Source organism: Asparagus officinalis, chromosome 4 (genome assembly GCF_001876935.1).
Source record: "Asparagus officinalis chromosome 4, Aspof.V1, whole genome shotgun sequence".
NCBI lineage: Eukaryota > Viridiplantae > Streptophyta > Magnoliopsida > Asparagales > Asparagaceae > Asparagus > Asparagus officinalis.
In genome coordinates, this window is record NC_033797.1 from 134,554,907 (window position 1) to 134,579,234 (window position 24,328).

General features: G+C 35.1%; 2 protein-coding genes and 2 long non-coding RNA genes across 4 annotated transcripts; 2 read left to right on the forward strand and 2 right to left on the reverse strand.

Annotated features, from left to right (window-relative positions):
• On the forward strand, nt 751-1,883 carry LOC109839347 (deSI-like protein At4g17486). The gene is made up of 3 exons (XM_020407776.1): nt 751-1,030; nt 1,115-1,192; nt 1,741-1,883. The coding sequence occupies exons 1-3, from the start codon at nt 751-753 to the stop codon at nt 1,881-1,883; spliced, it is 501 nt and encodes a 166-aa protein (XP_020263365.1).
• LOC109839387 (palmitoyl-protein thioesterase 1-like) lies at nt 909-24,302 on the forward strand. Its single transcript, XM_020407815.1, has 14 exons — nt 909-1,030; nt 1,109-1,192; nt 1,741-2,923; nt 3,024-3,108; nt 3,959-4,010; nt 4,104-4,124; nt 4,207-4,260; nt 4,445-4,495; nt 13,837-13,899; nt 14,548-14,613; nt 14,715-14,753; nt 16,335-16,457; nt 16,628-16,720; nt 23,785-24,302. Exons 3-14 carry the CDS (start codon nt 2,830-2,832, stop codon nt 24,067-24,069), a joined length of 1,026 nt encoding a protein of 341 aa, XP_020263404.1. The 5' UTR covers nt 909-1,030; nt 1,109-1,192; nt 1,741-2,829; the 3' UTR covers nt 24,070-24,302.
• LOC109839389 lies at nt 4,811-5,973 on the reverse strand. The gene is made up of 2 exons (XR_002246627.1): nt 5,782-5,973; nt 4,811-5,072 (listed from the first exon to the last, which is right to left on the reverse strand). It is a non-coding gene; the product is annotated as an uncharacterized LOC109839389 (long non-coding RNA).
• On the reverse strand, nt 10,213-11,347 carry LOC109839388. The gene is made up of 2 exons (XR_002246626.1): nt 11,215-11,347; nt 10,213-10,500 (listed from the first exon to the last, which is right to left on the reverse strand). It is a non-coding gene; the product is annotated as an uncharacterized LOC109839388 (long non-coding RNA).

Sequence of the window (24,328 nt, forward strand, 5' to 3'; positions counted from 1 at the left end):
CATGCCATAAGATCTCTGGGGTTTCTGCAATTTCCTGGCATGCTCTGGAAATCATACTCCACGATAGACGTGAGGACTCCCTAACAAGCATGATTGCGCTCTGTGGTCCCTTTGCATGGCATTAGTGTAAACACTTCGTAATGGAAGTTAGAATTTTCTTCAACTAAACTAAGAAACGGTAATCATTTTCCATCATAATTCCTTGTATTTGAACCTAGAGAACATTAAATTGTTCTCTCTTTTATTTTTAATCTTCATGCTGTGGTGACCCCCCTTTGTATCATAATCTTCATAATATGCTGGCACTCTTGCCACTTCACCTGGTGTAAGCTGCGTTTGATGAGACCACTTTTATTTGATGTATTTTTCTTCTTTATTTCATCTCTTGTATGCTTGCAAGTTTCTTTTCTAGGGGTATCACCTGCACATACCTAACAGAGACTGAGAATCAACAACTATGTTGAGATTTCTTTCAAAAGCGAAGTGGATCATGGAACTGTTTTAGTTAGTGAGAAGCGAGGAAAACAAAACTTGTAATTTTCTTACTTGGCTACTACTAAACATCTTTGGATGCTTAAGGCTTCCTTTTTCTTTTTTGTTCTCTTTCTTACACATTTTCTGTTAACCAAGATTGCCTTTAGTTCAATTAATATGCTTCTTTTCCATTGCCCTTGTATGATTGCGCAATTTTTATATTGATTGATACATGCCATATACTAAGATGTTGCAACTTATCATACAGTTCATGGAATGGAGTATGGCTTTGGAGCCCACGATTACTCATCAAGTGGGGTTTTCGAAGTGGAACCAAAAAGCTGCCCTGGTTTTATCTACAGACGTTCTGTATGTCTAGGCACAACTGACATGACTCGCACTGAATTCCGTTTATTCCTGGAACACCTCTCGAGAAAATATCACGGGGACACATATCATCTCATTGCCAAGAACTGCAATCATTTCAGTGATGATGTATGTATGTGTCTAACTGGAAAACCTATTCCAGGATGGGTGAACCGACTTGCTAGATTAGGTGAGCATCTTTTCTAAAGCATATTTTTGTGAAGTCGACATGATAGAGTAAACTAATTTTGTTTTGTAATTTTGGAAGTTTCAGGTTCTTTTTGCAATTGTCTGCTACCGGAAAGTATTCAGCTTACAACAGTCAGGCATTTGCCAGACCGTCCTTACTTTGGTAAGTTCAGCAATTATGTTTGGTGTTTATTTCAGAAGTTTATATAAGAATAAAGTGTGAAATGTGATTATGAAAATAGAAACTTGATACTATCATTTTACAATGCAACTATATATTTTTTGTTCCTACATTATGTATCTTTATATTTATATCCTTTTTACTACCTAAAGTGAAAAAAGAAAAAAGCTCACTTACAAATTGAATTTTCTGAACCAAAGAAAAAAAGGGTTAACTGCAGATAGACCCCTGAATTCGGCCAAAAAAAAAGGATTAAAAAAAAACTTAATTCCACTAGTTGCACATTAAAATTGAGCTTCATATACTGATCTATAAACTTGCATAATGATCATTACATATAACTAATATAAATGGGAAAACTATCAGAATTGCCAATCTTTTTTTTTTTTTGGAACTATTTTCAAAAATAGAAGTAGAGGGGCTCTATGCACAGTGAACCGAAAAAAGATTGATTTCAAAGAAAAATCTTGTAAAACCATTCTGAGCAAAGTCATCCTCAGAAGCTGATCTTTTTTCTTTTTCTGTGACAGATGGGTCAGATTCATTTGCCTCATCGGCTATGGATGAGAGTGATGATGAACAGCTAGATCATCACTTGTTAATGACTCCCCCTGAGGGCGACCAAACGCATTCAAGAGCTCGATCACCGAGGCTTGCTAGCGATTCCTTGTGACCTTTCGTACTTTTAAGCTCTTTGTTTTTTTTCCTTTTTTGGTTTGATGACTGAACTTCCGAATGGTCCTTCAGACCATAGGTATCATACCTCCGGGCGTGGCTATAGGAGCACCCTCCAACGCACGGACTTGGGTATTCCAGGAAATTAAACTCCTGTGGTGCTTCCTAAGACAGTCCAACTTGAAACATTGGAGTACTACTCATAAGCACCGTACCAACTCTGCTAGGCCCTCGTGGGTTAAACTCTTGTGTTTTCTGCGTGTTAAATCTTGTGTCATAATACCCGATTGTATAATTCTGTATCATTCCATGTATCTTGCTTTGCTACTTCCACCGACAACCCGATACCTGTACTAATGTGTCTAAATAAAGCCTATCATGGTTCAATTCCGCAGTTTTCATCGTCATGAATTTCTGTGAGATCAGCTTTTGGCTGTCCGTGGACTCATTTTCCTTCTGAAGATTTATTTGTCCATGCATTTGTACACCAATTTGAATTGCATTTGGTTGTTAACTACCTCCTATTTTCCCCTTAATTATATGTATATTTGGAGAAGAAAGCTATATAGGGCAATACGTTATCCACAACACGACTATTTGGTGATTTCTTTCCCAAAATAATTAAAACCATAATCCGTTCACATCACATGACGTCAGCAAAGAAAGAGACCTGTAGGCTTCTTCCACTCTTCAACAACCACGTAATTGGCAACCCCCATCAACTTCTAATCAGCGTCCCGTCACCGCGCCGGTGAGATTAACCTCCCAAATTCCTCCGCTAGCTAGAATATTCATTCCCATGATAAGGGCTAGAAGTTGCGTACGTCACACAGCCTCCCTCCCTCTCTCTCTTAACCAATTCCGTTCCTTTTTTTTTCTCTTGGAAAACGCGACCGCGACAAAATTCTCCCAGCAAAAGTAGGGAACCCTAGATTCCCGTGAAAATGGCGACGCCGACGCTGAAGCTCGCCGTCGCTGTTGTAGTCGTGTTCGTCTCCGCGCCGATTTCGTCCTCGATTCCCTTCATTGTTTTGCATGGTGAGTTCTCTTGATTTCTTTTGTTTTTTTTTGTTTTTTTTTGTTTTTTTTTGGATTTTTGGGGAGAGGTTAGGGTTTTTGATTGATTGTTTGGGTCTAGGAATTGGGGATCAGTGCAAGAATCGGGGGATGACGCAGTTTACGGAGCTTCTCAGCAAGTACGCTGGAGTTGAGGGGCAGTGTTTGTATGCTCTCTCTCTAACCTGAATTCTGCAACTTTTTTCATTAAAATTAGGAAAGTGAAGTGTTATGGTGATGCAAAGGTTTTATGAGTACTCCTAAAAGAATTGGCTTGATGATATCATCAGTAAATTGTATACACCAGGTAGCTGATTAGGGGGTATGCTGGGTTGATTTCTCTCTGGTAGCTTAGCTTAATTGTTTTTTTTTGGGTTTTATATGCAACCCGAGGTATAGATGAGGGGTATTATGTGCAATTTGCCCTAACTCCTTCAGCTATTCTCACTGTTCAATTTGAAGATGGGGAGTCAAAAGTATTTGAGAGCAAATTTGGTGATGTTCATGGTAATTTTTGTAATAAAGCATGGTGTTTTTCTATAGAAGAGTTGAACATCCATTGGGTTTGATAGTTTAGCCATGTGTTTGAAGAGAAGATTTTTGTACTTTTACCTGCACTGCAGCTTCAATCTTTCAGCGGTTCTTGGAATGGTTAGCTTCCTTGCAAATTTCTCTTTCTTAAAGCTAATATGAGATTTGGAAGCGTAACAATGATAAATAAATATCTTAAAGTCCATATGATATATGAAGTCCACATCTACATTGTGGCAAGCCATGTAAATTGAGAACTCGTACTGACTTGTTAAGTAGGATATAATTTTCTAGTCAATCCTCGTGATTATACTCATTTCAGCTAGTTCTATCATTAATCATGGGGGAGAGAACTTTTCTTATCACAGAATACTATTTTTTTTTCATTTTAAATTGTTCTTTTTGATTTATAAGGGTGGACCTTTTTCCCATCAAACGATTAGACTATTTTATATACTGACATGGTCCTGCATTCCTTTGATATAGAGAAATTGGTGATGGAACAATGGACTCTTGGTTTATGCCCTTGCAAGAACAGGTTAACTTCCTTGTGAAAAGTGTGTCAAAGCTCATCCCTGTATTTTTTTGGCTAAATCATAGTTTCTAATTCTTTTTTCTTCTGGGTTTGCAGACTGATATAGCCTGTGAAAAGGTGGCAAACCTGTTTGTATAACTTTTGGTCATTCTTTTGAGTTCCCTTTGACTTCAGCCTTCACGGTCTTCACTTTCAACAGGTAAAGAAAATGAAAGAACTAAGTGGAGGCTACAACATTGTTGGACTTTCTCAGGTAATGGCGAAATGCAATCACTGGTTTTACCTTGTTTACTTACCTTATGAAATTTGCCTCCTTGAAGTAGTTGGGATGTGAAAGCAAAGCATTTTTACTATTGTTTTGGACTGTTATTCATTAATGTCTAGTTGTTCTGAGTTCAATCCAGATGGAAGGTGTTAATGTGAGCTTTCATGTTCAGGGTAACTTGATAGCTCGTGGGATAATTGAGTTCTGTGATGGTGGACCTCCTGTAAGATTCTCATAGCTTCGTGTTATTCTTTCTTCTTCCGTATTTTTGGTGTTAGCACCCTTCTAGACGTGGTTATATCCAGGAGGCTATAGGTAAAGAATGTCAAAGATACACACGCATACACACCACTTGATCATGTTCAAGTAGAATGACGTGTAGATGCAGCTCAATACTTCCCTCAGTCATAAAAATATAAGTGCTCAAATGTCACGACCCCAATTTTCAAACCTAAAAGGAATATTAGAGTCGGACTAAACCTGTGAAAAATCCTCCAAAATATGCATTCATTAAAAGACCATCAAAATAATCTCTTCATTGAACTAAAACCAACAAAAAATATTCTCTATAATCCCAAAAGTCAACATTAATCCAATTAACTTGATATGAACAAATATTCCTCAACTTGAAATAAAACTCAACCTAAAGAAAAGAAATCTCGCAACCACCACTCTCAATTTATCAACTACATCAAGACTTTATTTAACCTTCACCTAGAAGATAATAACAATCCTGAATTATATTCTTTGCTTCGTTCTAAGAATTTGGCAAATCCTCAATTCCACCTAATCCCGAGTCTCTGAAAAGAATAGAAATAACACAGTGAGTTCACAACTCAATAAGTGGATAAATTCATACATTCAACAATGGTTTTACAAAACTAAAATATTACAACGAGAAATAAACAAAATATAAGAATGATATAGAATCATTAATGAACTCTAGTATTTGATACAAATATTTAAGAAAATTAGAAATCATGGAATAGAAATAAGCATGCTACGTCTCAATGCGGTCAACACTTCATACTCCGGTTGACTCGGTAAACCCCACAATTATTAAGCCCGTGGTTCCGGGACGGTGAGACCCAATTTGGGCTCTTAGCGCTAAAATAAAACCTCATAGAGGCACATTGAGTCCTGTTTTAATAGCTTGCTTATATCCGACATATACCGGTATATTGACTTGAGATGCATATGCTTTAACAATAAACAAAGTTCGTAAAGCTAATCACATTATACAAATATGCCAAAGGCCAACCAATAGTGAAATAAATCAAACACATATGCATCTCAACCTACCACTATATGAATAGACATAACAATTGATAAAGAAAATAAGCATAGGCTTATACCAAAATATCCATGAGCATCACAAAATCAACCAATCAACAATTGATATACCAGTAATCATACGAAGGATATAATCCGTCAGGAACAAATCCAAGTATACTTGATATAATTATATAAAAAAATACACAGCGCACAATGCATAAATCCACCACTTACTCAAATCCGAAAGACTATCGAAATACCAATCACGACGCCTCCTCGAAGTCCCTTGGGATTCCTACATAATATATACAAATAACCATCAAGACTACCATATAAATTAAGACCCGAATACCTATTAAAATAATCTTAGGATATTATCATACACTATATAGTTAACTATACTAAAATCAACCTACATACCCTACTGTACCCTATAACCACAGTTAAGCATTGTATACATAACAATTTTTTTAACCATAGAACTAATATAATCATATGCTAAGAATCAAAATATCTTACGTGAAGATGAAAGTAAATAATTTAATAAAGTAAGAGCAGCAACAAACTTTGTTGTCTGCCATGGCCAAGAGTTCAACAATATTAAAATATGGGCAACAAGCAGCTTGGTTGTCTGCCATGGCCAAAAGCTCACAACAAATATAAAATATGAGCAACAACAAGCTTGATTGTCTACCATGGCCAAAAGCTCGCATATCTAATGAAGAAAACTATACCTTCAGAATAATCCGTATCCCCACTTCGCTGGACTTCAACGAGAATTTTTTTTTTGTTTTGTGCGGCGGAAAACAGAGATGGGAGGAAGAAGAGAAAACTGACGGGTAAAGAAGTAGGGTTTGGGTATTTATCAAGGTCCCTTTTTGCTATTATAACCCTCTAACTAATTTTACATAAAAGTACATATACTTTTCCTTATATATCCATCTTAAAACTTAGAATTATTACATACTACCCCTCTTAACAGAAGTTTTGTCCTCAAAACTTGGACATACCTGAGTCGTCCATAGATCATGTAATCATTTTCTTTAATCTCCTTAATCCGACTATGATGGTACTATGTACAAATGTTATCATCAGCATATACTCAAATCTCATCCAATAATTTCATGAGCATATTAACTAATAATGGTCGGCCCCAAAAATTTATAGCATAATTATTGTCAATTGACAAATTTGGGATATTATATATTATACCCCTCAAAAGAAGTTTTGTCCTCAAAACTTGAATGTCCCCAAGTATCTAGCTGTTCAAAAATATTATTCTTCTATCTCTGTGTCATGGTAAAAAAAGTAATAGTAAATTTCTATAAAATCATTACAAGAACCATGACGTTTAATCTTAGTTTAAAATTCCAAATAACTACTTTGTATATGTAGAACTTTCTCTTACCTAAAGAGACTCATCATAATCTAAGATATCATTGGATTCAAGGATACACTTCAACAATGATACATGAAATATATAATTTCATAACTGAACAATATTCTTTCTCCTGCTTGTTACCAAACCAATAGGTGGCTCCCATCTTCTACTATGTAACATTCTCCAGGCAAAAATGAAAGAGACTAGATTGAACAAGATTTTAATGCTCAGACTTCACATTTCCATGCAACGAACACTGAGAAACATGCTCTGCAATCTCTGTTTCTATGTTACACTAACGCTTTTCACAAAGCTCTATACCACTTTGTACTTCCATGATTGACTTATGTGCAAAATCTCTTCTGGGACTTCTTTCCCAAGTTTGAGTCACCAACGATACATAACCTGTTTTCATTTCTTAAAGCCATACTCTGAACAATAATTGTGATGAGAATTGAGAAGTATTACTCTTTAATACACTATTTTCTCAATAAAGACATGAAAATTTTAGGATGAGCAAATATTATTCTTGGTCCATAAATTCAAATATCAATTATCAATCCATCAGAAAGCATCCAATATTTCCCCCCCTTGTTTGGTGATCAAAATAGGATGATAGAATTTGATTTTTTTTCCAGTACATCAACTATCACGTTCATTACTCAAGATAAGAATAATAAATATTATTGCCATAATGTTTCATAAAGTCCTGCCATTTTCCTTGGATATTTAGCCCCTTTAAGAAATAAGCATTTAAAACCTCTATAAACAATGTAGATACCCCATTCTTCCGATGTAGATAACATCTACAAAATCATCATGACAATGGCTAACTCCAAATCACATACTGGATAATTTTGTTTTTACGCTTCACTTGTCGAGATGCATATGCTACTAATTTCCATTTTGCATAAGATTACCCATAAAACAAACACTAGAGGCATCTGTATAGATCACAAACCAACCTTCAACTCATGATATTTTATCTTGCACTTCTTAGACCACTTAAAATGAATCACACCTTCAACATAGGTCCAGAGACATTGTATTAATAAACTACAAGAAACAAACTTTAATCAAAATTCAAAACGTAATAACCTTATATAAACTTTCAGCTCTATCATAACATGGAAAAAAAATAATCCTCAGATATTCTTTTGCCCATACCGACTCTTGAAAAATATTCATACATCATCAAAGAGGCCACTACAAATCGATCCAGTTATGATTAGACTATCTCATTCACCAAACAACATTTATGAAGTCTACCAATGCATCGTCATCTGGTTGGTGTCATAAGGAAATAGTGTCATAATTCATAATAATAATCATCAGTAACATTACTCTATGAAATACTCAATATATGTTCATAGGCAAATATTTAAGTAATAGCCACATATTGTTACCCCCATATTATGCTACGCCAGTTATATATGTAATTCCTTGAAAAATCAAAACTAATAGCATTCATAATCTTCCACATTTATAAAGTCTTTACTTCTATGTTTCTAACTAGAATTCATACATAGAATTTTCCATAATCATTTAACCAACTGAGTTGGCATACTATCTACTAAAACATCTCAAAATAAACCACTAATTTTTTTTTATAAATCTCAAATGATAATCTCTCACATCAAGTGCCATCACAACCTAACATCACAAAAAAATAAATACATTTAGCATGAAAGTTTAATCATAATAATCATCAATAACTCATGGCATATTCCTTATCATAATAGCATATATAATCAGATAATATTTTCATGAGTCACATATGTCAAACATGCCTCCAACTAAGCTAAACTAATTCCTTTATCTTTAGGAAAACTAAACAAAAAGAAATTATGTAATCCATGAATCCAAAATCATATACCTCTATAACTAAATTTGATCCAATAATATTCATATTGTCCTCGATCAGACTTCAAAATAAAACATCAACTTTCATTTCTATGCATCAAAATCCAATATATTTTTCTTTCATCACTTGACCATCTCAAAAATCAATTAGGACCTACAGCCTAAGCTCTGATACCATTCTGTCACGACCCTAAATTTTCAAACCTAAAAGGAATATTAGAGTCGGACTAAACCTGTGAAAAATCCTCCAAAATATGCATTCATTAAAAGACCATCAAAATAATCTCTTCATTGAACTAAAACCAACAAAAAATATTCTCTATAATCCCAAAAGTCAACATTAATCCAATTAACTTGATATGAACAAATATTCCTCAACTTGAAATAAAACTCAACCTAAAGAAAAGAAATCTCGCAACCACCACTCTCAATTTATCAACTACATCAAGACTTTATTTAACCTTCACCTAGAAGATAATAACAATCCTGAATTATATTCTTTGCTTCGTTCTAAGAATTTGGCAAATCCTCAATTCCACCTAATCCCGAGTCTCTGAAAAGAATAGAAATAACACAGTGAGTTCACAACTCAATAAGTGGATAAATTCATACATTCAACAATGGTTTTACAAAACTAAAATATTACAACGAGAAATAAACAAAATATAAGAATGATATAGAATCATTAATGAACTCTAGTATTTGATACAAATATTTAAGAAAATTAGAAATCATGGAATAGAAATAAGCATGCTACGTCTCAATGCGGTCAACACTTCATACTCCGGTTGACTCGGTAAACCCCACAATTATTAAGCCCGTGGTTCCGGGACGGTGAGACCCAATTTGGGCTCTTAGCGCTAAAATAAAACCTCATAGAGGCACATTGAGTCCTGTTTTAATAGCTTGCTTATATCCGACATATACCGGTATATTGACTTGAGATGCATATGCTTTAACAATAAACAAAGTTCGTAAAGCTAATCACATTATACAAATATGCCAAAGGCCAACCAATAGTGAAATAAATCAAACACATATGCATCTCAACCTACCACTATATGAATAGACATAACAATTGATAAAGAAAATAAGCATAGGCTTATACCAAAATATCCATGAGCATCACAAAATCAACCAATCAACAATTGATATACCAGTAATCATACGAAGGATATAATCCGTCAGGAACAAATCCAAGTATTTTTGATAAATATCGTTTGGATGCTACTTTTGGACCTATGGTTTTTGAAATGGAGAGCAAATTTAATAAGTATTTTAGGCTTATTCCTCATATTTTTGGTTTGGGGGTTCTTATTGATCCATGCTTGAAGGATATTGTCACGACCCCAATTTACGAACCTCAAAGGAATATTAGAGCCGGACTAAACCTGTGAAAAGTCCTCCAAAATATACATTCATTAAAAGAACACTAAAACAAATCTCTTCATTGAACTAAAACCAACAACAAATATTCTCTATAATCCCAAAAGTCAACTAAGCCAATTAACTTGATAAAAATAAATATTCCTCAACTCCAAATAAATCTCAACCTAAAGAAAGAATCTCATTATTACAAACTCTCAATTCATCATCTAAACATTAAAGACTTTATTTAACCTTCGCCTAGAAGACAATAACAATCTCGAATTATTCTTTGCTTCGTTCTAAGAATTTGACAATCCTCAATTCCACCTAATCCCGAGTCTCTGAAAAGAATAGAAATAACACAATGAGTTCACAACTCAATAAGTGGATAAATTCATACATTAAACACTGGTTTTGCAAAACTAAAATATTACAACGAGAAATAAACAAAATATAAGAATGATATAGAATCATTAATGAACTCTAGTATTTGATACAAATATTTAAGAAAATTAGAAATCATGGAATAGAAATAAGCATGCTACGTCTCAATGCGGTCAACACTTCATACTCCGGTTGACTCGGTAAACCCCACAATTATTAAGCCCGTGGTTCCGGGACGGTGAGACCCAATTTGGGCTCAGCGCTAAAAGCTAAAATAGAACCTCATAGAGGCACATTGAGTCCTGTTTTAATAGCTTGCTTATATCCGACATATACCGGTATATTGACTTGAGATGCATATGCTTTAACAATAAACAAAGTTCGTAAAGCTAATCACATTATACAAATATGCCAAAGGCCAACCAATAGTGAAATAAATCAAACACATATGCATCTCAACCTACCACTATATGAATAGACATAACAATTGATAAAGAAAATAAGCATAGGCTTATACCAAAATATCCATGAGCATCACAAAATCAACCAATCAACAATTGATATACCAGTAATCATACGAAGGATATAATCCGTCAGGAACAAATCCAAGTATACTTGATATAATTATATAAAAAAATACACAGCGCACAATGCATAAATCCACCACTTACTCAAATCCGAAAGACTATCGAAATACCAATCACGACGCCTCCTCGAAGTCCCTTGGGATTCCTACATAATATATACAAATAACCATCAAGACTACCATATAAATTAAGACCCGAATACCTATTAAAATAATCTTAGGATATTATCATACACTATATAGTTAACTATACTAAAATCAACCTACATACCCTACTGTACCCTATAACCATAGTTAAGCATCGTATACATAACAATTTTTTTAACCATAGAACTAATATAATCATATGCTAAGAATCAAAATATCTTACGTGAAGATGAAAGTAAATAATTTAATAAAGTAAGAGCAGCAACAAACTTTGTTGTCTGCCATGGCCAAGAGTTCAACAATATTAAAATATGGGCAACAAGCAGCTTGGTTGTCTGCCATGGCCAAAAGCTCACAACAAATATAAAATATGAGCAACAACAAGCTTGATTGTCTACCATGGCCAAAAGCTCGCATATCTAATGAAGAAAACTATACCTTCAGAATAATCCGTATCCCCACTTCGCTGGACTTCAACGAGAATTTTTTTTTTGTTTTGTGCGGCGGAAAACAGAGATGGGAGGAAGAAGAGAAAACTGACGGGTAAAGAAGTAGGGTTTGGGTATTTATCAAGGTCCCTTTTTGCTATTATAACCCTCTAACTAATTTTACATAAAAGTACATATACTTTTCCTTATATATCCATCTTAAAACTTAGAATTATTACATACTACCCCTCTTAACAGAAGTTTTGTCCTCAAAACTTGGACATACCTGAGTCGTCCATAGATCATGTAATCATTTTCTTTAATTTCCTTAATCCGACTATGATGGTACTATGTACAAATGTTATCATCAGCATATACTCAAATCTCATCCAATAATTTCATGAGCATATTAACTAATAATGGTCGGCCCCAAAAATTTATAGCATAATTATTGTCAATTGACAAATTTGGGATATTATATCAAACAACAAAAGATACTATTCACATAGATTATGATAGAAACCATATGATAATTCTTACCTTTGTAGGTTATGGATAATCAGTGATTGATTATTGAATTTTAGATATGGACTAAAGACAGAAATATGGTCACAACAATGATACAGAAATGAAAAGATTACATTGGCACACGTCTGTGGTTGAATTTGTATGTATTTAAGAATGAATGCATATATCTACATATCTATTATCTGTGTGTGCATATATGTGTAACTTGGTTAACTGAAATCGATCAATTATTTAGATAAATTCTAGTCAAACTAATTTTCTTGCTTGGGGTTATCAGTGGACCTGCAACAAGAGGTCAGTCTCATGTATAGGGAGGCTCGTCGCTTGTTAAACTTTACCACATTGGAACTCTTAAGTTAGCAAGAGGTGTGGTTTTTAGACGAATGTTTTAACAATTGCTTATTGAGTAAATGGATTATGTTTTGAATTTAGTTATATCTTAGGTATTAAATTAGAGAATTAAATTAGAGAAAGTGGCCTCTTGCATCTTTCCCCTGTAAAGTTAGAAGTTGTAGATTGCACTTGGTTGGCTGTCTGCTATGATGCCCATGGCATGTTGAGACTGGTCCAATGGAGTGCTGATCAACACATATCAGACTCGTGTGAGGTAGCCACAAAGAAGTGTCACAATTAGTATCTAAGATAATAGATCAAACAAAATCTGTGGTAATTTCTGCCTGTGATGGATCATCAACAATTATCTGGACAAACAATATGTACATTTTGTACTTGTGTTCAAATTTGTATTTGAATTTTTTTAAAGACTTAGTTCAATTAGTTCTTTACAAACACGTTGGTTTCATTAGCTTAAATTCACAATTAATAAGAAAGATTTCTACCAGCCTGCATTCGAGCTTTTATTCAGCCTCCTTATTTATAGCCTATAGGTAACCTGGCCCTGATTCTGTCACTGAGCATAATTGACGATGATTCCATAGGTACAATATTTTAAGAAATTTAAGAAACCCTTGCCTTGGAACATTGTGGTCTAACTAGGGAGTTCTAAGAGGTAGGCCACTCCTCTTATGCTTACTTAGGCGATCAAATATTCTCATTTCTCACCCTTGTGTTCTGTTAATTGCTATGTAGCACGGACACGGATCCGACACGCCGACACGAGGCAAATCCTAAAAAATACATAGGATACGTGGCTATGTAGCACGGACACGGATCCGACACGCCGACACGAGGCAAATCCTAAAAAATACATAGGATACGTGTGTTCGACACGTGTGTCCGCGACACGAGGCAAATCCTAAAAAATACATAGGATACGTGTGTTCGACACGTGTGTCCGACACGGACACGATACGACATGGCTTCATGTTATGCGTGTCCGTGCTTCATAGGTTAATTGCACATCTTTACCTTCTTTAGGTATATCTTCAAAGTACAATAACTAAATTTTTTATTCTTGTACTTTTTATCATATAATAATTGACACGGCATTAATCTGATTTGGTATCTTGTTTCTAATTGTTAGATGAATTTTTCTATCTATTCCTTTGTTCTTTCATCAATATTAAGCTCACTTCTGTTTCTTAGACATAATTTCTTTGAACTTTTTCGTCGCATCACTCTTTAAAACAATGAATATCCTACAGGTTAAAAATTTCGTTTCACTTGGAGGCCCTCACGCCGGGACTGCATCTGTGCCACTTTGTGGAGTAAGTGTTGTCTCAAGTCCACGGTTTATTATGTAATCTGTAGACGCTGTTTCATCAGTGATTTAATAGAACTTTACATTTTGTATCAGTGATTTAATAGATGCACAACCAGTATAGTGGCATGATGTATCATCATTGTGGTGATACTTTATTGATTTGTTTTCCCCCCAGCAATCTAGTATAAGAGCTGTAGAAATACAACCGGAACTACCAAGTAAGTCCTGATTCTAGTTCTGTTCACATAGCGACACTCATGGAGCATTATGCTACTTTTCCAATCTCTTGTACGATCTATCTGTTGCATCCTTATGATGATAAGAAGTGCTGAACAAAGGGCCATGAGAATGCTAGATAAAAGAAGTACTTTGGTTACTACAATATGTTACCAATAGGGGCTTCATTCCACTTATTATATGATCCATGATATTTCAACCTTTTAGTTTTCTTTATTCACTAGCTTTTTGTCATTAGACTTCCATCTTTATTCAAAAGCTGAGAGTTCTATTGGAGACTATAACTGCATGTAGTTCATGATGGCAAAGTCTGTCTGAGTTTCATTTTATTTGGAATCTGAAGTCTGTTTTGGTATGAACAGAACTTTTTCTGTCACTGTAATGATGCTAAAATTCTCTTATTATCTCACTGTAGACAGGGATCTTATGCATAATTGCAGATGCGCTCATTAAAGCAGAAATTTACTCTGATTATGTGCAGGTTTGTGGTTTCTTTATAAAAGAGGATCTAACATAAATGCTATCTTGAATTGAATAATTTTGTGTGTTCCAATTAAATCTGACTAAGATCAGTGACTGCAGGCTCGCCTTGCTCCAAGTGGTTATCTCAAGATTCCTACGGTGAGTATTGCAGTCTTTGTTTGGCACCTTGTATACTTACAAGTTATGACCTCTGTAAATTCTGTTTTACATTCTCTTGCAAATGTAACTTGCCTGTAGCTGTAGTTATTTCAGGTCAAAAATGGTTTTCACCTGTTACCTTGCAGCTGAATGTTACTAACAGTTATTCTTCTGCGTCAACGTGAAGCTAAAAGTTTGATCATTAGCATCAGTCAGTTAACAAATAAACAACAACAGTACAAAGTCTTCATCCAACAGTTTGGGACTGATTACAATATTAGGGGTGTAAATTAATTAAATAATTACCAACTAGTTCATCTATTGTTTGTCTGACAATTCAGTTATATTTGTTTCGATACTTCATTGAATAGTAAACTGATAACTTCTAATATTCGTTTCATAACTGAATCAAATTACCTAGCTGCATATCTGATTCATTTGATAATTAACTATTCATTTATATTTTGCATTTAGTCCTTGTAAATTTAATTTACAAATGTTTATTACGTCCACCCCATATAAATATTATTGAAATGGAGAGAGTGAGTAATACGAGTTGGCCCTGGGTCCTTCTCCTCCTTCCGTTTATCATGTCCGTCCCTCTTTCTTTATTTTTGTGTATTGATGGAAGGGTTGGGGTGTTGGTTTGTTGAAATGAACTTTGCATATTTTATTAGTCATCTCAAAACTTCGGACTTATTAGAGTGAGCTAGCAGCCGAAGAGGTTAGGTGCAATCACAGTCCTATACTCCTATCATCATCAAAGCTGTTATGAAACTAATAATCTTTGGCTGTTCTCCTCCAATTCTCTGGAGAGATTTTTTTTTAAATTGAGAAACTAGATGTTTATTCCAGAATACTTAAAAATGTGAGAGAAGAAACTTCTACCAGATAAGACGAGGACAATATGCTTTAATTATACCTAATACATTAAACTGAGGAGATATGCTCTTTAAGTCTTAAATTGGTTACTAGTAGTTCAGGAGTGGGTTAATTGAATGGTAACAAGCAACTTGGAAGTGAAAATGGTTCTTGCATTAATAATTGGATTGAGCTAATTTCTGGTGTCTATATCAGATAGCAACTAAAGAGTGTCTTATATCTGTATTTCTGCTATCTTTCATGTTTACAATGAAACTACGTGTGCAAAAAGAAGTGGACATCCAGTTTATGCTTAGTAGAGTCTACGCATACAAAACCGTTACACTGTTTGGTTTTTTAAAGATTGGATTGGTTAATTGTAATATATGTGGTTCCATATAGGGTTCGGTTCCGTAATAAATTGCTTGAATATCATTTTGTATCATGCAGGATTTCTCGAGAAGCTATGCCTCTGTTGACTTCTCTATTGCAGAGACTAAAAAAAACTGTAATAAACTAACTGTTAAAAGTAATTAAGTATTGTGTATACAATTTGAATAGCCATGTGGTCCTTCACTTAATGTCTGGTAGGGTATGCTGTGTAGCTATATTACAGTGCGGATGATCCCATCTGTCTTGACATTTTGGGCTTAGTCTTGCATTAGCAACTGGTATTTATCGGTTCTCTGTTACTGAATAAGCACTTCCTTTTTTGTCTAGGATATCCCGGATTATATGGAAGGGTGCAGGTTTCTCCCGAGGCTTAACAATGAGTATCCTAATGAGAGAAACTCGACTTATAAGGAAAGGCTTGAAAGCTTACAGAATTTGGTACTAATCATGGTTTGTTCCTGAAAGTCCTCTCTTATACAATGTGGCATTCTTTCTAAAAATGAGCATACTAGTTGGATTATCTGGAATATTGGTTCTAAATTTTTTTTTGTTCTCTCACATACTTGATTCCTAATTTCTCCATTATGTTTAAGGGGCTGATACTCTGCATTCTTTATTAGTTTGATCGTGACACAGTCTTGATTCCTCGAGAGACTTCATGGTTTGGGTATTACCCAGATGGTGCCTTTAGTCCAGTTCTGCCTCCGCAGCAGGTTTATTTTGTTGCTTCGTTTATTATTTTCCATAACGATCTTTCATGTAATGTAGTAATTGCAATTGTTTGTATCTTTGAGATGATAATGTTTTTTGTTGCTCGATATATTGCAAGTGGTACTTGATTTACATTACGCTAATGCTCATCTGATTAGTAGTATCATCTCTTTTTATAGTAGGCTTCTACCATACTCTTAAATGAGCTCCATAGAGAAATGTTAATACTGTGGTATATAGGACGCTTCGCCAGTATTGTTGTGTCCAACAAGCCTGCACATTGATGTTGTGTATTAATGTCCAATACTTACAAATATGTAAACTATTATTTACGTTGACAGTATTCAAGATGGATGTTACAACCCATTAATTGTCTTATAGACAACTGTACGGCAGTTAGGCTCTTTGATATATTAATTCAACCACCACCTATTTATGAGTCAAACGAACATACATTCAGAAAAAGTGTACATATATATTGAATCGTCTCATCAGTGGCGCCAATAGGTATATCACTCATAAACATCTCTCGAAGCCACGATAGCTTTATTGCACTACTCTTCAAATGAGGAACCTGGCCAAGACGCCTCTCACATACATTCTCCTAAGTATGATCGTTAGTGCTCATAACTGGGCCATCAATCTGGAGCCTAAATATGACAGATACATCCTGAAGTGTAATGGTACACTCCTCTATATGCATATGAAAGGTTTTGGTCTCTAGCCTCCACCTATCAATCAGAGAACAGATAAGGGCCCAGTCAAGTCTAATATATCTCACCGAAGAACACTCCCAATTTTGTTGTGGCCTGGTTGATTGCACCGACTACAACTATTTTTTCACTTAACTCCTCATATTTCGTCCAAAGTATTTCTAAGTTGTACAGAACGAGGTCGCCCCGCTGTTCTCTTATACTGAGAAGGTAATATCATTGGCCCACTGTGTCTAATGTCAATTATCATGTGGTGGACAAAAATACACCTTGTATTTTTGTTGGTAGATATAAGTTGAATACCAATCTGCGGCAAATTCATTGTGTGATATCCTCGCACCCCCCTCTAAATCCGAACAAAATGCTATAACATGGGCACAAGGAAGCCATTGTAATTGCGGTATATTGCAAGTGCATATACAAGTATGATCAACAAGGACATTGACTTTGTTAGAAAGACTCTATGTGAGAATCCCTTGATGACCTCCCATTCGTTACAACTATATCTAGAAACTCGACATGATCGAGCATAAACAATCTGATCCGTTAATGTGCCTTCAACTTTTGGGGCTAACTCCATGTAGAAATTTGCTCCAAGTGTATGTTGTGTGAGAAAGAATTTATTAAGTCTGTAAAATATCATTACAACTAAATGACTATATTGGCATATGACGAGCTCCCCTAAGCACACACCATTGAAACTTTCAGAACCATTTGTGGTCATCATACAAAGTTGTTTATCGCCTTTACATAAAGCCGACTTTTTGATATTGTTCGGATCCAAACTAGTCTCAATCCAATCATGCGCAATTTGGGAAATTGACTTAATTTCCTCCCATAGTTGCTCATACACTAATTTCTCTATTGCACATCCAACTTGCCAAAGGAGATTTTGGAGATGTACTTGTCCATGCTTCCTCTTGAAGTTATCCCTAATATGTCTTAAACAATAGCCATGATGATGCGGTGATAAAACCCCCTTTCCAGTGCTCTTGGAATTCCTTTTATCCTATTTGATGTGAGTGTAATCGTTCTCGCTCCCACGCTAGGAATATACAAACTAATACATGGAAAAATCCATGATCAATTTTTTGCGTTTTCAACATTAATAACTACGACAGTCAAAAGGAAATAAACCACCATCAGTATCTACACTAATTGCAATGAGCAATACACCTTTGTTGATGTCAGATGCTTAACAGCGGGATTTAGGACTGATTTCGAAGAGAGTCCTCTACGTATGCAACATGTTAGAGGACCGAAGTTGGCTTCTTCGGTAATTCCTTTGACGATTAAGTTAGTTATGATCTAAAGGGGAGAAAGGAACTGATATATTTCTAAGTGTGCAGGAATTGTGTACCTTTGGTGCGATATGCCTATTTATACTGAGCTGATGAGGGTATTTATGTAATCTTGGTCGAGTCCATGCGGTCGGCTTACTCAGCTGATACCTTTACAGGTATCGACATTAGGGGTTTGAGTCACCCTTGTGATTAATGTGATGGTGAAAGGGGGAATAAGGAGCTGACAAGGTCCAATGAGTTATTAAGACTTTCGGCGGGGATGTAATGATGACTCCGACCATGTATTTAATGTGACGGTGATTGGTTTTCGGCGAGGGGTTCGAGAATAACCGTCTTTCGTCTCGACTTTGGGAGAGGGCCGAGAAAAGACGACTTTCGTTTTGACCCTCGTGGTAGACAAGAAGGGACGTCTTTCATTTCGGCCTTTGAGGAAGATAGGAAGTTAGTGCGTCTAAGTCGACACGGTGTGTAGCCTGCTTGAGACATGTGTCAGCCAGTTAGGATTTAATTATCACTTGCTTATTTCTATAGCACAACAATCTTTATATTTACCATATAAATGAGTGTCGTCAATGCTAAGAATAAGACGATAATGTTTGAATCCCTCGATGCAAGGATCAAATGCACAAAATACCATGGTGAATTGTCTATCTCCGCCATCAACGAGTTTCGATAAAACTTGGTACACTGTCTCATGATTTTTTTTTGAATGCTTCAAGATAATGTGATTATATCTCATAAGACTTTTCTTAATCTCTGAATATTTTTGTCATCGCCTTTCTTCGAGTATTCCAACACTTGTTGTAGGATACGTCCAAGTTAGTCGCTTCACGCACTAAAACACGAATATTTTTTGGGTTTAGATTGAGATCCTCTCTTAGTTTAGGTATAATCATTCGATATATGAAAGAGACGGAGGCATGTTTATGATTCATTTCTAATTGAGAATTGTTACATGTGTGAACTCCGTTTGTTATTTTAAATTCTTCGTTTACTCTTATCCCCAAGCTTGAATTAAGCTTTCAAAGACACTTTGCATTTCCATTGTGGTGAGCATAGACATCTTCTTGGTATCCGCTTTGCTATAGAAACTACATTATAGCTTGTTTCGTTGCTTTTCATCTGCTTAAACTTGACATTTTTTATGGACTATAAATAAATGACATGAACCAACTTCTCATTGCTTTCAAATAGGCCACCCTTTCTAGATGTGAAGTCATTGTCTTGTGTATCATCATTTAAATTTGTGCCAATATGAATGTTTTTCCATTGTCGAGTCATCAATTTATCCATCTTCATGGAAATGCATCGGGCATGCGATCCTCTAATACAACATATTCATTGTTAGAATAATATTGTAAATCAATTGGTGGTCCCCTTCATTACGATCTATCAAATATGTCATGCTATTAATTTGTAAGCCGTCATCATCATCATCATCGTTATCATCCTCGGAGTGACACTTAATCCTCCTCTTTTATTGTCACTCCGATGGAAGGCCAATCTATCAAAAAGCCCGCTCAAGTATTATGAATGTGTCCAATTTATATACCATTGTAGAGACAAAAAACGGTTGAGTCAACTTCAGAGTCCTCCAACATGCGAGAGTATACTCCTAATTCACCGCTTTGCCAAAATTCCTATGATACTTTTCAATAAATAATTCCACCAAATGCTTCTTGTCATTCAATATGAAGATGAGACTTATATAATAGTCATTTGAGATTTTGATGTTGCTTGTTCTGTTCCCCATTATTAGATAATTGCAAATCACGTTGAGGTGATACTCATGTGGATTGATTAATGTAAGTTTGTCTAAACTATTAATCTATCCATTGAAAGTACATGATTTGGATATAAACAATAGTTTCGTCACACCTCCTTCATATGCAGGCATGTTATTCTCAAGATGGTTAATCTTCCCATTAGACGAACAAAGATTAAGAATCGATCGTTCATCGTTTACCTTTGAGGAGTAAAAAATTCAATATCAATTATTATTACATTAAAGAACACTAAAAATAATATTTTAAAATTTTAACAATTCAATTCCCTAAACTTTACAACTTTCTCTTAGTTTTTAATACAAATTTCACAATTCCTCTTAATGTAAGTTTACAAATTCACAACATCAATTCAATTAACTATATTTTACATAATTTTCCCTCAATTTCCTTCAAATTCCATACAAATTTCCATAATTTTTCTCCACAAAGTTTAAAAAATCAAACATTAACCAAAATCTAAACTAAAATAAGCTATTAGGATGAAATGATGAGAATATGTAAAAAAATTATGAAAAAATCTGAAAAAAGTTTAAATAATTTACCAAAAAATGGGTCAAACCTTAAAATTGAGATCCAATGAACTCCAACGAACTCCGGCAAACTTCGGCCTAAAGAAGCCTGGTGGCGGTGGGGAAAGGTGACCAGAGATGGTCAGAGTGTAGCGGGAGGTCGGATATGGTCAAGAGCACAAGCCCTAAGGGAGGGAGGGAGGGAGAGAGAGAGAGAGAGAGCGTGCGCGCTATGCTTTTGCTCTAGTGAGGTTATTGGGTAAGTGACACTTCACAGGATTAGGAATCCTGTGAAGTTGCATGGTTGAAACCACAGAGAGTTCGCTCTCTGCAATGCAACCTTGCAGCTCCATGAGATTTGGAATCCCATGGAGTTTTGCTCATTTCCAAACTCCATATGATTCTGAATCGTGTGGAGTTTAGTGCAATACTAAACTACATGAGATTGAGATTCCCGTGTAGTTTAATTTTCTGCTAAGCTACATGGGATTCTCAATCCCATATAGTTCATAGCACTTATTTGCAATTTCAACCCAGTTTCAGCTAGGTGGCTAAAACTAGGTTGAAATTGGCAAATAAATGCAAAGTAGGTCAAAAATTGTAAATAAATTTTCAAAAAGGGTTGAATTTGAAAATTTATCCTTTATTGTACTCTTTGTTGTGGTAGTGCCAACCACAAACACCGTACATCAGGCTAGAATATTCCAACAGTCATTCTAACCAACTTTGCTAGGCAGGTTGGTGTTGGTTGATTTTCTACCATGCACTAATTCTTTTTTGAGAGAACAATGCACTAATTCTTTAGCTTTATATCTTCTCTTTCCTTATATCTTCTTTCCTTATCAGTTGTAGTTACAATTGATTCTGGTCTATTTACATAGTAGGATGATCCGGTAGTAGTTATTTTTCCTCCTCAATGGACATAAGATATAGAAGAATCTCTTTGAAAGATTATTTATTTTGATGTCCTAGTAATAATAGAGTGAATACCCTTCTAATTTTCCTTTAATAATTGAATTTAGAAACCCTTATATCCCAGTGATCCATTATTTTTTGGAGTCTCAAAGTGTATACAATTGTGACCTTGTCTAAACAATCCGATGTATTTTTATTAAGACCAGACGTGTTTGCACTCACATTTTTATCATGTTTTCGTTTATGAACCTAAGCTTCAAATAGTCTGTTTCTTTAAATTTGGACGTGCTACTATTTGTGTTATTTGCCATTGTCATTTCTAACAAAGGTCAGAACATGTTTAACCGAAGATTTTTCATTATCAATAAATTTGTCTTTTTTGGTGAGATTCTCTCTCTATAATTTTGGAAGGCATTCAAAACACCCCTCTTTTCCTTAATATTGCCTTTTAGAGTTTTTGACACGTAACAAGAAGTTTTTCACCAGCCCATAGCTGTAATTAACTCCATTTCAATGTGACATGCTAAATTTGACAACAATAACAATGTGGCAATGAGAACAACAAAGCCTGGATCACAAAATTTTAGGGTCTCTATGGATCTACTCTTTCATTTAGTTCACATATTTAAGTCTTGTAGACCATTAACTCCACCTTCTAAACAGTACTCATGACTTCTAGTCCCTAACTCTCCGAGCTAAAACTGTCCTTAATAATCCTCATTCTGCAATATGACATATTACCTGAATTCCTAATTGCAAAAAGTTGAGAGGGGGACATCATAATAACAAGTGTATAAACTTACAATGAGGCATTTAATTAAACATATCTTGTTGATGCACCCTGATAGAAGTCATTTCTCAATGGAGAGATTCAAATCATTATACACATGATTAGGAATCAGTGCAAGTGTTTTATTTGTATCTCCGAGAAGATGCCACTGTAAAGGCTTAAAGTTGCCAGTTCTTGACTCATATACCGACATATTTGATTAACTTTAGCATGTGACCATAAACTACTATCAACTTCAATTTTTGTCCATCTATGAAATCCTTTGATGTTTATCTTTGACAGGTTCTACATATCTTCGACTTTAAGTTATTTATAGAAAAAATTGTTAAGCCCCCTGATATATTTTGGCTAAGTCCTTCAACCAAGAACAATAAACAAAAACAATAAATTTGATATGAAATTAGTACCTAGATAAAATAATAATAATAATAACTGCCGATGGATACTTCCTTTTGTGATAAAAAAGAAGGCTAAATATCATAAAACACTCCTTAAGTTTGGATGATTATCAGATAACCCCTGATAACTTTCAAAATATCAGAAAATCCCCCTTAACTTTAGGGTTATCAAAAAACCCCTCTTTTAAGTTTAAGATTTATGAGAAAACCCCTAACAGCGTTAATTGCAATTTTTACTTGGGTGAGTAAAGACTATATAATTCCGCATGGGGATATTTTTACCAGTAAAAATTATGGGTTCACGTTTTTCGAAGGAAACGCCCTGACAGAGGGTGTGGTGGGGGTTCTGATAAAATCTTTGAGTTAAATTAGTTTTTCTAATAACTCCTAAACTTTTTTTTCTTTTTTGGGGGGTGGGGGGAGGGGTGGGTGTTGTTGGTTTTGATACTTACCCTAAACAAAAACTGGTCTATGCTAGAGTATTGTTTAATGTCAAAAAAATTCTATGTTCACATAAAATAAAAACACCATTTCTTTTCTTCTTGTATTAAAGTGCTTGCGTAAAATATTATTGGGTTGGGGAGACCGATAATTAGATGGATCTTTTGAACATGGCTTGTAATGTATTAAACTATATTCAACTGTTGCAGACTGCTCTATACATTGAGGATTGGATAGGCCTGAAGACTTTGGATGATGCTGGACGAGTGAAGTATCTGACTGTGCCCGGAAGGCACCTGGGAATTGCAAGAGATGACATGAAAAAGTATGTTGTGCCCTACTTAGTGGATGGATTACCGATCAATCTCAGTGAAGAAGAGTCATCCTCAGTTCCACGAGGGTTTTCATCAGCAATGGATTCTGCTGCTAATAAAGCTGGACAAATCGATGATGTTCCTTCGCTTTCGCCCTTCAGGATAGAGGTAGATGAATAAGAAAATACCCTGCATATTACTTAAGAGTTTGTCGTGTGGCCTATAAATTAGCAAATTATGATTCATGGTTGACGCTATTGCGATGTAGGACAGCCATTATACTTGTAAGAAGAAAGACACATTTGTTTCCCAAGGAGAATTAAGTCGTGTAGTTTGTAATTAAACAGAACAAGCAATTCACTGTATTAATTGTTAGTTTCAATGTATATATATAATTCTTACACAAGCTCTTATGATACTTGCACTTGTTACACTCTAC

Coding starts and splice junctions, on each gene's coding strand:
- LOC109839387 (XM_020407815.1), top strand. CDS start 2,830: ATGGCGACGCCGACGCTGAAGCTCGCCGTCGCTGTTGTAGTCGTGTTC. Junction 4,125..4,206: donor CTGATATAGCCTGTGAAAAG/GTGGCAAACCTG, acceptor CACTTTCAACAG/GTAAAGAAAATGAAAGAACT. Junction 14,754..16,334: donor GTTATCTCAAGATTCCTACG/GTGAGTATTGCA, acceptor TTTTTTGTCTAG/GATATCCCGGATTATATGGA.
- LOC109839347 (XM_020407776.1), top strand. CDS start 751: ATGGAGTATGGCTTTGGAGCCCACGATTACTCATCAAGTGGGGTTTTC. Junction 1,031..1,114: donor GAACCGACTTGCTAGATTAG/GTGAGCATCTTT, acceptor TGGAAGTTTCAG/GTTCTTTTTGCAATTGTCTG. Junction 1,193..1,740: donor GCCAGACCGTCCTTACTTTG/GTAAGTTCAGCA, acceptor TTTCTGTGACAG/ATGGGTCAGATTCATTTGCC.